Below are 14,085 nucleotides of genomic sequence, written 5' to 3' on the forward strand. Positions count from 1 at the left end.
TCCCCCATATAATGCACCTGTGACATCACTGCAGCTGCAGATCCGGTACAGTGTGACAGGTGACAGCTGGAGCACCGTTGCAGTGTGACACGTGACTACAGCTGTCCATACGATAGGTTACTGCCGGCTACACATGCTTCTGTTTAGGTTTGCCAGGCCCCGCCCCTGGCTCTGTAACCCCTTGCTGTCCGCATCCCGCTTCACCCGACATCCCAGCACCGGCGTCCCCACATCATCCGCATCCGAGGAGAGCAGCTGCCGCCCGCACCGCCCGCAGCCGGGCCCCGGCATCACTCCCTGCCGGCGGCGGCTACCTGCAGCCCTGCGCCGGCGGCGACGTGGTTAACCGTGCCTCCTCCCCCGGACACACCTCTGCCCTTACCGTCCGAGTCCTGCAGCGCCCGCCGCCTCCTCCGCCAGTGCCAGACCACCACCATGGTGACGACGTGCCCGACCACCACCAGCGTGGGGAACAGGCCGGGGCCGCTGGGCTGCTGCATGGCCGGTGCCGGCGGCGGCTGTGTCACTGCGACAGCTGGGCGGCTCCTCCCCGGCAGCCGAGCCCGGCCCTCACCGGCAGCCCGGCCCTCACCGGCACACCAAGGGTTAATCCCGCAGTTCGGGGGCAGCAGCCCGAGGGTGAACGCTTCCTCCTGCGGCGTCACAGGACACACCGAGTATAAACTGACATTTCATGTCCCCGAGACAAGGTTACAGCTGTTCCTCCACAATCCATCACCATCACAATCCACACGAGGCACCGGGAAACGCTACCACTGCCCAACACCACTGCGCCCAAGAACGCCACTACTGCCCAACACCACTGCGCCCAAGAACGCCACCACTGCCAGATGCCGCTGCGCCAGAGAACACCACTACTGCCCGACGCCGCTGCGCCCGAGAACGCTACTACTGCCAGACGCCGCTGCGCCCGAGAACACTACTACTGCCAGACGCCGCTGCGCCGGAGAACGCTACCACTGCCCGACACCGCTGCGCCCAAGAACACCACTACTGCCCGAAACCGCTGCGCCGGAGAACGCTACTACTGCCCGACGCCGCTGCGCCGGAGAACGCCACTACTGCCCAACACCACTGCGCCCAAGAACGCCACCACTGCCAGATGCCGCTGCGCCAGAGAACACCACTACTGCCCGACGCCACTGCGCCCGAGAACGCTACCACTGCCCGACACCGCTGCGCCCAAGAACACCACTACTGCCCGAAACCGCTGCGCCGGAGAACGCTACTACTGCCCGACGCCGCTGCGCCGGAGAACGCCACTACTGCCCAACACCACTGCGCCCAAGAACGCCACCACTGCCAGATGCCGCTGCGCCAGAGAACACCACTACTGCCAGACGCCGCTGCGCCGGAGAACGCTACCACTGCCCAACACCACTGCGCCCAAGAACACCACTACTGCCCGACGCCACTGCGCCCGAGAAAGCTACCACTGCCCGACACCGCTGCGCCCAAGAACACCACTACTGCCCGAAACCGCTGCGCCGGAGAACGCTACTACTGCCCGACGCCGCTGCGCCGGAGAACGCTACCACTGCCAAACGCCGCTGCGCCGGAGAACGCTACCACTGACAGACGCCGCTGCGCCAGAGAACGCCACCACTGCCCAACACCGCTGCGCCGGAGAACGCCACCACTGCCCAACACCACTGCGCCCAAGAACGCCACCACTGCCAGATGCCGCTGCGCCAGAGAACACCACTACTGCCCGACGCCGCTGCGCCAGAGAACGCCACCACTGCCCAACACCGCTGCGCCGGAGAACGCCACCACTGCCCAACACCACTGCGCCCAAGAACACCACCACTGCCAGATGCCGCTGCGCCAGAGAACACCACTACTGCCCGAAACCGCTGCGCCGGAGAACGCTACTACTGCCCGACACCGCTGCGCCGGAGAACGCCACTACTGCCCAACACCACTGCGCCCAAGAACGCCACCACTGCCAGATGCCGCTGCGCCAGAGAACACCACTACTGCCAGACGCCGCTGCGCCGGAGAACGCTACCACTGCCCAACACCACTGCGCCCAAGAACACCACTACTGCCCGACGCCACTGCGCCCGAGAACGCTACCACTGCCCGACACCGCTGCGCCCAAGAACACCACTACTGCCCGAAACCGCTGCGCCGGAGAACGCTACTACTGCCCGACGCCGCTGCGCCGGAGAACGCTACCACTGCCAAACGCCGCTGCGCCGGAGAACGCTACCACTGACAGACGCCGCTGCGCCAGAGAACGCCACCACTGCCCAACACCGCTGCGCCGGAGAACGCCACCACTGCCCAACACCACTGCGCCCAAGAACGCCACCACTGCCAGATGCCGCTGCGCCAGAGAACACCACTACTGCCCGACGCCACTGCGCCAGAGAACGCCACCACTGCCCAACACCGCTGCGCCGGAGAACGCCACCACTGCCCAACACCACTGCGCCCAAGAACGCCACCACTGCCAGATGCCGCTGCGCCAGAGAACACCACTACTGCCCGACGCCGCTGCGCCAGAGAACGCCACCACTGCCCAACACCGCTGCGCCGGAGAACGCCACCACTGCCCAACACCGCTGCGCCGGAGAACGCTACCACTGCCCGACGCCATTGCGCCCAAGAACGCCACCACTGCCAGATGCCGCTGCGCCAGAGAACGCCACCACTGCCCAACACCGCTGCGCCGGAGAACGCCACCACTGCCCAACACCGCTGCGCCGGAGAACGCTACCACTGCCCGACGCCATTGCGCCCAACAACGCCACCACTGCCAGATGCCGCTGCGCCAGAGAACGCCACCACTGCCCAACACCGCTGCGCCGGAGAACGCTACCACTGCCCAACACCACTGTGCCCAAGAACGCCACCACTGCCCGACACCACTGCCCAACACCACTGCGCCCAAGAACGCTACCACTGCCCAACACCACTGCGCCCAAGAACGCCACCACTGCCCAACACCACTGCGCCCAAGAACGCTACCACTGCCCAACACCACTGCGCCCAAGAACGCCACTACTGCCCAACACCACTGCGCCCAAGAACGCCACTACTGCCCAACACCACTGCGCCCAAGAACGCCACCACTGCCCAACACCACTGAGCCCAAGAACGCCACCACTGCCCAACACCACTGCGCCCAAGAACGCCACCACTGCCAGATGCCGCTGTGCCAGAGAACACCACTACTGCCCGACGCCGCTGCGCCAGAGAACGCCACCACTGCCCAACACCACTGCGCCCAAGAACGCCACCACTGCCCAACACCACTGCGCCCAAGAACGCCACCACTGCCCAACACCACTGCGCCCAAGAACGCTACCACTGCCCAACACCACTGCGCCCAAGAACGCCACCACTGCCCAACACCACTGCGCCAAGAACGCCACCACTGCCCACCACCACTGCGCCAAAGAACGCCACCACTGCCCAACACCACTGCGCCCAAGAACGCCACCACTGCCCAACACCACTGCGCCAAAGAACGCCACCACTGCCCAACACCACTGCGCCCAAGAACGCCACCACTGCCAGATGCCGCTGCGCCAGAGAACACCACTACTGCCCGACGCCGCTGCGCCAGAGAACGCCACCACTGCCCAACACCACTGCGCCCAAGAACGCCACCACTGCCCAACACCACTGCGCCCAAGAACGCCACCACTGCCCAACACCACTGCGCCCAAGAACGCTACCACTGCCCAACACCACTGCGCCCAAGAACGCTACCACTGCCAGATGCCGCTGCGCCAGAGAACACCACTACTGCCCGACGCCGCTGCCCCAGAGAACGCCACCACTGCCCAACACCGCTGCGCCGGAGAACGCTACCACTGCCCAACACCACTGCGCCCAAGAACGCCACCACTGCCCAACACCACTGCCCAACACCACTGCGCCCAAGAACGCTACCACTGCCCAACACCACTGCGCCCAAGAACGCCACCACTGCCCAACACCACTGCTGTTGTGGATTCTGTTTGTGGGCTCCCTCTGGTGGTTACTGCTGGTACTGGGTGACTTTGGTGGGTTGCAGCCTTTGGTTTCCACCTGTCCATCAGTGGCTGGGTGTTTCCTATTTTACCTGGCCTTTCTGTCATTTCCCTTGCCGGCTATCAATGTATTCAGATGTGCTCTGTTTGGTTCCTGCCTACCTGCTCCCAGATCTTTCAGGATAAGCTAAGTGCTGATTTTCAGTTGTTTGGTTTTTTGTCCAGCTTGCTTATTATGTCTCTATGCTAGCTGGTAGCTCTAGGGGACTGAGGTTCTCCCCATGTGCCATGAGTTGGCACATGGGTTCTTGTAATCTCAGGATGGTTTTTTTGATTAGGGTTTTTTGCTGACCGCTCAGTCCCCTTTTGTATCGTTCTGCTTTCTAGTTTACAGCGGGCCTCAATTTGCTAAAACTATATATATCATCTCTATGTGTGTGCCTTCCTCTCATTTCACCGTCAATACATGTGGGGGGCAACTATATCTTTTGGGGTTCATTCCGCTGGAGGCAAGTGAGGTCTTTATTTTCTCTGCAGTGCTAGTTAGCTCTTAGGCTGGTGCGTGGCGTCTAGAACCAACGTAGGCACGCTCCCTGGCTATCTCTAGTTGCGTTTGTCAGGCGTAGGGCAGCGGTCAGCCCAGGTTCCATCACCCTAGAGCTCGTCCGTTATTTATTTGTACTTTGCTTGTCCTGTGCTATCCCTAGCCATTGGGATTCATGACAGTATAGCCGGCCCACAAAGTGTTAATTGTTTGGGCTGAAGCAGGAGAAAGAAGTGTTTAAGGGAAATTTTTTTTTTCTTTTTTTTTTCCCTTCAGAGTTTTGCTGCCTAGCCCTTAATTGCTGTCTAGCTGCTTCTTACCTCCTCTTAACCCTTGAATGGCTCTGATCTTAGCTGTTTAACATGGATGTCCAGAGTTTGGCTTCCAGCCTGCCTGAGTAATCTCGCGGCAAAAGTTCAAAACATACAGGATTTTGTTGTTCACACTCCCATGTCTGAACCTAGAATTCCTATTCCAGAGTTCTTTTCTGGAGATAGATCTACCTTCCTGAATTTCAGGAACAATTGTAAATTGTTTCTTTCTTTAAAATCTCGCTCCTCTGGAGACCCTGCTCAACAGGTCAAGATTGTAATATCTTTCCTGCGGGGCGACCCTCAGAATTGGGCATTTGCATTGGCACCAGGGGATCCTGCATTGCTCAGTGTGGATGCGTTTTTTCTAGCATTGGGATTGCTCTATGAGGAACCTAACCTGGAGATTCAGGCTGAAAAGGCTTTATTAGCCCTCTCTCAGGGGCATGATGAAGCGGAGATATATTGTCAGAAGTTTCGGAAATGGTCGGTGCTTACTCAGTGGAATGAGTGCGCCCTGGCTGCAAACTTCAGAAATGGTCTTTCTGAGGCCATTAAGGATATTATGGTGGGGTTCCCTACGCCTACAGGTCTGAATGAGTCTATGGCTATGGCCATTCAGATTGATCGGCGTTTACGGGAGCGCAAACCCGTGCACCAGTTGGCGGTGTCTTCTGAACAGGCACCTGAGACTATGCAATGTGATAGAATTCAGTCCAGAAGTGAACGGCAAAATTATAGGCGGAAAAATGGATTGTGTTTCTATTGTGGTGATTCAGCTCATGTTATATCAGCATGCTCTAAACGCACAAAAAGGGTTGATAAATCTTTTGCCATTGGTACTCTGCAGCCTAAGTTCATTTTGTCTGTGACTCTGATTTTTTCACTGTCTTCCATTTCCGTCGATGCCTATGTGGATTCGGGCGCTGCCCTGAGTCTTATGGATTGGTCATTTGCTAAACGCTGCGGTTTTAGTCTGGAACCTCTGGAAGTTCCTATTCCTCTGAAGGGAATTGACTCTACACCATTGGCTATGAATAAACCGCAGTATTGGACACAAGTGACCATGCGCATGACTCCCGTTCATCAGGAGGTGATTCGCTTCCTTGTACTTTATAATTTACATGATGTACTAGTGCTTGGTCTGCCATGGTTACAAACTCATAATCCTGTCCTGGACTGGAAAACAATGTCTGTGTTAAGCTGGGGATGTCAGGGGGTTCATGATGATGCACCTCCGATTTCAATCGCTTCATCTACTCCTTCTGAGATCCCTGCGTTTTTGTCTGACTATAGGGATGTTTTTGAGGAGCCTAAGCTCAATTCGCTCCCTCCGCATAGAGATTGTGACTGTGCTATAGAATTAATTCCTGGCAGTAAGTTCCCTAAGGGTCGTTTATTTAATCTGTCACTGCCAGAGCATACTGCTATGCGGAATTATATTAAGGAGTCCTTGGAAAAGGGACATATTCGTCCATCTTCGTCCCCTCTGGGAGCAGGTTTTTTTTTCGTGGCAAAAAAAGATGGTTCCCTGAGGCCTTGTATAGATTATCGCCTTCTGAATAAGATTGCAGTCAAGTATCAGTATCCATTGCCATTATTGACTGATTTGTTTGCTCGCATTAAGGGGGCTAGGTGGTTCACTAAGGGTACCGTCACACAGTACCATTTTAATCGCTACGACGGCACGATCCGTGACGTCGAAGCGATCGTATGATTATCGCTCCAGCGTCGTAGACTGCGGTCACACGTTGCAATCACGGCGCTGGAGCGATGCCGAAGTCCCCGGTAACCAGGGTAAACATCGGGTAACTAAGCGCAGGGCCGCGCTTAGTAACCCGATGTTTACCCTGGTTACCAGCGTAAACGTAAAAAAAACAAACAGTACATACTTACATTCCGGTGTCTGTCCCCCGGCGTTCTGCTTCTCTGGCACATGGGTTCTTGTAATCTCAGGATGGTTTTTTTGATTAGGGTTTTTTGCTGACCGCTCAGTCCCCTTTTGTATCGTTCTGCTTTCTAGTTTACAGCGGGCCTCAATTTGCTAAAACTATATATATCATCTCTATGTGTGTGCCTTCCTCTCATTTCACCGTCAATACATGTGGGGGGCAACTATATCTTTTGGGGTTCATTCCGCTGGAGGCAAGTGAGGTCTTTATTTTCTCTGCAGTGCTAGTTAGCTCTTAGGCTGGTGCGTGGCGTCTAGAACCAACGTAGGCACGCTCCCTGGCTATCTCTAGTTGCGTTTGTCAGGCATAGGGCAGCGGTCAGCCCAGGTTCCATCACCCTAGAGCTCGTCCGTAATATATTTGTACTTTGCTTGTCCTGTGCTATCCCTAGCCATTGGGATTCATGACACACTGCGCCCAAGAACGCCACCACTGCCAGATGCCACTGCGCCAGAGAACACCACTACTGCCCGACGCCGCTGCGCCAGAACGCTACCACTGCCCAACACCACTGCGCCCAAGAACGCCACCACTGCCAGATGCCGCTGCGCCAGAGAACACCACTACTGCCCGACGCCGCTGCGCCCGAGAACGCTACTACTGCCAGACGCCGCTGCGCCAGAGAATGCTACCACTGCCCGACGCCACTGCGCCCAAGAACGCCACCACTGCCAGATGCCGCTGCGCCAGAGAACACCACTACTGCCCGACGCCGCTGCGCCAGAACGCTACCACTGCCCAACACCACTGCGCCCAAGAACGCCACCACTGCCAGATGCCGCTGCGCCAGAGAACACTACTACTGCCCGACGCCGCTGCGCCAGAACGCTACCGCTGCCCGACGCCGCTGCGCCCGAGAACGCTACTACTGCCAGACGCCGCTGCGCCTGAGAACGCTACCACTGCCCGACGCCGCTGCGCCGGAGAACGCTACCACTGCCCAACACCACTGCGCCCAAGAACGCCACCAGTGCCAGATGCCGCTGCGCCAGAGAACACCACTACTGCCCGACGCCGTTGCGCCAGAACGCTACCACTGCCCAACACCACTGCGCCCTAGAACGCCACCACTGCCAGATGCCGCTGCGCCAGAGAACACCACTACTGCCCGACGCCGCTGCGCCCGAGAACGCTACTACTGCCAGACGCCGCTGCGCCAGAGAACGCTACCACTGCACGACGCCGCTGCGCCGGAAAACGCTACCACTGCCCGACGTCACTGCGCCCAAGAACGCCACTACTGCCAGATGCCGCTGCGCCCGAGAACGCCACTACTGCCCGACGCCGCTGCGCCAGAGAACGCTACCACTGCCCGACGCCGCTGCGCCCGAGAACGCTACTACTGCCCAACACCACTGCGCCCAAGAACGCTACCACTGCCCGACGCCACTGCGCCCAAGAACGCCACCACTGCCAGATGCCGCTGCGCCAGAGAACACCACTACTGCCCGACGCCGCTGCGCCAGAACGCTACCACTGCCCAACGCCGCTGCGCCCGAGAACGCTACTACTGCCAGACGCCGCTGCGCCAGAGAACGCTACCACTGCACGACGCCGCTGTGCCGGAAAACGCTACCACTGCCCGACGTCACTGCGCCCAAGAACGCCACTACTGCCAGATGCCGCTGCGCCCAAGAACGCCACTACTGCCCAACGCCGCTGCGCCAGAGAATGCTACCACTGCCCGACGCCGCTGCGCCAGAGAACGCTACCACTGCCCGACGCCGCTGTGCCAGAGAACGCTATCACTGCACGACGCTGCTGCGCCGGAGAACGCTACCACTGCCTGACGCCACTGCGCCCAAGAACGCCACTACTGCCAGATGCCGCTGCGCCCGAGAACGCCACTACTGCCCGACGCCGCTGCGCCAGAGAACGCTACCACTGCCCGACGCCGCTGCACCCAAGAACGCTACTACTGCCAGACGCCGCTGCACCCAAGAACGCTACTACTGCCAGATGCCGCTGCGCCCGAGAACGCTACTACTGCCAGATGCCGCTGCGCCCGAGAACGCTACTACTGCTTGACGCCGCTGCGCCCGAGGAAAGATACTACTGCCTGTCATGAACCGGGGGTGTTTGGTTGCCCCAGTTCGTCATCAGGGATTTATTTGTATTCCACTTTCGGTTTGGAACTTGCAGCTCTCTGGCGCCCCCTTTACCCTCCGGTTCAGTCAGGGTACTGCACCTAGGATAATTAGTTGTCAGAAAGGCTGCCTGCTATGTACTGGCTATTGGGCATACTGCAGTGAGGTCTTATAGCTATTCCCGATCACAGGCATGCAATCCACTTATAAAACCCTTTCCGTCACTGCCAGCTATACCCAACAAGCTAAGAACGCTTTGCTGCCACCAGCTCCTATTACTTAAGATTAATAATGGGTCAGGAGCCAACCCAATTAGTAGCATAATTTACTTCAGATGATGCTGGAGGTATGTTTTAGAGCAGGGATCCCCAACCTGTAGCTCGGGAGCCACATGTGGCTCGCGGTCCCATGAATTGTGGCTCGAGACTGTCTCCCAGCTTGGTGCATTAGCTCTAGGTCTAGCAAACAGTTATGAAGAGTACATCTCAAAATGGTGAATTTTTGAGTAGCCCTGCACAGAAGAGCAAATCTGGATGCACATATACTGGATTTAGGGGTTTAGAGATGTTTTAGGTATGGGGGATGATATTAAAAGGTAGAGCCGGTTCTTGAACCTGAATGCGACAATGTGTTCGGAGTCCTTGATGGGAGAATACTGAATTGGATCATTTTGGTAACCCTTGGATCTCAGTGCACTCCTTTGGAGTGATTTCTGTGGAAAAGTTTTGGTTATCTTTATACCCGTAATGGGGGCTTTGGTTGACACTACGTTGAGGGAGACAGGAGCAGGATGTTGCTCGTGACCTTCTCTCAGTGCTGAATGTGGCTCTCTAGGTCAAAAGGGTTGGGGACCGCTGTTTTAGAGCAAGGAAAACAAAGCTAGTAAATATTATAGCTTTTACTCCAAAAAAAGATTAGGCAGTGTTTACAAAAGGTATAAAAAAAAACGATATTACAAGATGAGACAATTATCGTATGTACAGAACGATTACAAAATAAAAGGGATTAAAGATGAAAAGCACTTACAGTTCTCTCAGATAATGGCAGGCCATGTGGGCGGGGGAAGAGCGACACATCCCAATGCATCAGAGCAGATTGCAGGGCTTCTGTTAGCTGACTTCCTGGGCAAAAGACCACCTTCCAACTCAGCTGGTCAATGTGTTATACCCTGTCCTTCATGACCTCACTGAATGGGCTGCGCCCTGGAATGCCCTCCCCCTTCTGGAGGTTATGTCAAATCTTCTATTACTCATACCTCTTGGGGAGGGGCTCGTGGAAGGACAACGAACATATTATCGATCTTGTTTTGAGATTAGCGTTCTATTAAGTCTAAACATGACTTGGCTATGTGCCTCAGTTAAGCAGTAATCCACTACTTGGATTCTGCTTCTCCCAGAGCTTAGAAAATTCACCGGAGTGTGGGTCTATTAATGCACATTCCAAAAACGTCAGCTTCACCCCTATACCACTATTTGGGGTCAAGTTATTTCATCTGGTATAACTCTATCATACACAAAGAAGTCCATGTTTCAGACAAAGGACTGGTTGCTGATAACAAACACATTCTTGAGGGAGGGGGGGATGAGTGGTTTAGAATTAGGCCGGAGTCACACTAGACCGTAATACGGACGAGTGCAATGCGATAAAAAAAATCGCATAGCACTCGGCCCAATGTTAATCTATGGGGCAGCTCCTATTATCCGTTTTTTTCTCGGCCGTATTCAGGATCCAAGTGAAATCACAGCATGCTGCGATTGACAGCGTATCTCGGCCGAGAATCGCCAATGCAAGTCTATGGGTGCGAGAAAAAAACGGATTACACACGGACCATCAGTGTGACGTGAGAAATACGCACCGGTGTCCTATAGAAAAGCCGGTAATTCAGCGCGGTGTACAGTAACATCACACTGACAGGTTGGAATAGAACAGATAAAATTAATGTCTACACATAGTATATATATATATATATACACTATTTTGTCAGTGAGACACATATATATATACTAGATTGTGGCCCGATTCTAACGCATCGGGTATTCTAGAATATGCATGTCCCCGTAGTATATGGACAATGATGATTCCAGAATTCGCGGCAGACTGCGCCCGTCGCTGATTGGTCGAGGCAACCTTTATGACATCATCATCGGCATGGCAACCATTATGACATCTACGTCGATACTGTGCCCGTCGCTGATTGGTCGAGGCGAATTCGCGGCAGACTGTGCCCATCGCTGATTGGTCAAGGCAACCTTTATGACATCATCGTCGCCATGCTGTGCCCGTCGCTGATTGGTCGAGGCCTGGCGGCCTCGACCAATCAGAGACGCGGGATTTCCAGGACAGACAGACAGACAGAAAAACCCTTAGACAATTATATATATAGATATTTATATTTCATACAGTGCTAGATAGCAGAAAAGCCGGTAGTTCAATTGCCGGCTTTTGCTATCTCCTTCCCAAACCTGACAGGATACGAGACGTAATTACATACAGTAAACCATCTCATATCCCTTATATTTTTACATATTTCTCACTACTAATGTAAGAAGTGTCTGTGTGCAAAATTTGGGGGCTCTAGCTGTTAAAATAAAGGGTTAAATCACAGAAAAAACTGGTGTGGGCTCCTGCGCAATTTTCTCCGCCAGAGTGGGAAAGCCAGTGACTGAGGGCAGATATTAACAGCCTAGAGAGGGTCCATGGTTATTGGCCCCCCCTAAAAACATCTGCCCCCAGCCACCCCAGAAAAGGCACATCTGTAAGATGCGCCTATTCTGGCATTTGGCCACTCTCTTCCCACTCCCGAGTAGCGGTGGGATATGGGGTAATAAAGGGTAAATGTCACCTTGCTAATGTAAGGCTATGCTACCTAGACTTGCGGTGATGCGCCCCCGCTGGTAGAAACTCATATGAACTCCAGCGTGGGAATTTTTCAGAATATTTTCTCACGCTCGAGTTCATATGAGTTTATGCCAGCAGGGGTCGCAGCACCGCAAGTCTAGGTAGCTACGTTCCCCTGCATTCCTTTCATTCCCCAGTTTTTACAGGCAGGAGCACAGCTGCATTAGCAGAGCTTCTGCTTGTAAAGTTATTTAACCCCTTCAGATGGATTTACATCGTGGATATGACTAACGCCGGAGAGGTATGGGATATTGGTGTTTTTTTATTTTAACTTTGTTTCAGGTGACAAGGGTCTTCAATTGGATTGAGAGTATAATAAACTATTATAACACCATGTGCCTTTATTTCATTAAAATACATTTTTCCTAATGTGTGTGTTTAACCCTTTAATAATATTGGATTAATAATGGATAGGTGTCTTATTGACACCTCTCCATTATTAACCAGGCTTAATGTCACCTTACAATAGCAAGGTGACATTAACCCCTTATTACCCCATATCCCACCGCTACTCGGGAGTGGGAAGAGAGAGGCTAAGTGCCAGAATAGGCACATCCTACAGATCTGCCTTTTCTGGAGTGGATGGGGGCAGATGTTTTTAGCCGGGGGGAGGGGGGCTTGGGGGGGGCAATAACCATGGACCCTCTCTAGGCTATTAATATCTGCCCTCAGTCACTGGCTTTCCCACTCTGGCGGAGAAAATTGCGCAGGAACCCATGCCAGTTTTTTCTGTGATTTAACCCTTTATTTTAACAGCTAGAGCCCCCAAATTTTGCACACTGACACTTCTAACATTATTAGTGAGGAATATGTAAAAAAATAAGGGATATGAGATGGTTTACTGTATGTAACCATGTCTCATATCCTGTCAGGTTTGGGAAGGACATAGCAAAAGCAGGCAACTGAGTTACCGGCTTTTCTGCTATCTAGCGCTGTATTAAATATACGTGTATATATATGTGTGTCTCACTGACATATAATATATATATATATATATATATATATATATATATATATATATATATATATATATATATATATATATATATATATATATATATATATATAGACTGTATATATGTTTTTACAAATATTTGAGGCCATGGATCCATTCTATGTCCATTTTGCAAGCCGGCGAGAAAATCTCGCCATACGGATGCCATATGGATGACACAGATAATTTTTGGAGAAAAAAATCGCACCCTCGCATTGAAGACGGATCACTGTTCAGGACATTTTCTGCGTGTCTCGGTCGGTATTTTCGTACGTTGTGTGTGACTCCGGCCTTACACAGAGTGAGGAGGAGCTTTCTAGGCAGTGAAAAGAAGGAGAGGCTGTGGGGGGAAGCACAGCTGCAGTGTGCGTCCTTACACAGGCCGCTGATCTGACACTTTGCAGTGCACTGTATCAGATCATCGACATGACAGGCAGTGCTCCAGGCTTGCCGACGCCTGCTCTGAGCAGGCGCTTCCAAGCCACCTCCCTGCAGGGCCAGGAAGGAGCCCCGCGGCCATTTTGGATCCAGGGCCTGCAGGGAGAAGGAGGTAGGAGACCCTCTGAACAACATGACCCCCTCCCTGCGCGATGCTTCCCTATGCCGCCGGAACGCTGCGATCAGGTTTGATCGCAGTGTTCCAGGCATTATTGTGCTGGGATCGGTCCGTGACCGCTCCTGACACATAGTGCCGGATGTCAGCTGTGATAATCACCTATGATGTACTATTCCGTCCATGGGAAGTAGGGCCCGGGTCACATGAACGGAACAGTACATTTGATGGCTTTTTTTTTTTTTAGTGTAAAATAAATGAAATTACTAGCTTTGTCTCTCCTTGCTCTATAACATACTGTCACGTCCTCTGAAGTGAATTACGCTACTAGTTTGGGTTGGCTACGGACCCGGTAAGAAATCTGAACTGGTGGCAGCGGGAGTGGGAGTAGTTATATCGCCCTCGCTGCAGTGTGCACATTAGCCAGTACTAAGTAAGGCAGCCTTTCTGGTGACTAATTATCCTAGGTGCAGTACCCTGTTTGACCTGAAGGTAAGGGGGCGCCAGAGAGCTGCAAGTCCCAAACCGAAACTGGGACGTGGGATATAGATAAATCCCCTTCAGAAAAGAAACAGGGGCAACCAAGCAACCCCGGTTCATGACATTGGTGTGAGTGGTGGGGATGATAAAGGTATCCTCCCCGTGAAACGTGACACCAGTATATAATCATATATGTACAGCCGATATAACCTGGGCATCTCCTGTATATAATTATATATGTACAGCCGGTATAACCTGG

At 53.7% G+C, this 14,085-nt stretch overlaps 1 protein-coding gene across 17 annotated transcripts in view; it reads right to left on the reverse strand.

Moving 5' to 3' along the window:
* The window catches only part of PLEC (plectin), a 447,362-nt gene that overhangs the window by 163,356 nt on the left and 269,921 nt on the right, over positions 1-14,085 (reverse strand). For 2 of the 17 annotated variants that reach the window (XM_077271547.1, XM_077271543.1), the window contains exon 1: positions 383-515. The exons of the other annotated variants lie outside the window; for them this stretch is intronic. In XM_077271547.1, the coding sequence (XP_077127662.1) occupies positions 383-500 (118 nt within the window). In that variant the 5' untranslated portion in view covers positions 501-515. Of the gene's footprint in view, positions 1-382; positions 516-14,085 lie in introns of those variants that run through there. 17 annotated transcript variants of the gene reach the window in all.

Source organism: Ranitomeya variabilis, chromosome 6 (genome assembly GCF_051348905.1).
Source record: "Ranitomeya variabilis isolate aRanVar5 chromosome 6, aRanVar5.hap1, whole genome shotgun sequence".
NCBI classification, from domain to species: Eukaryota; Metazoa; Chordata; class Amphibia; order Anura; family Dendrobatidae; genus Ranitomeya; species Ranitomeya variabilis.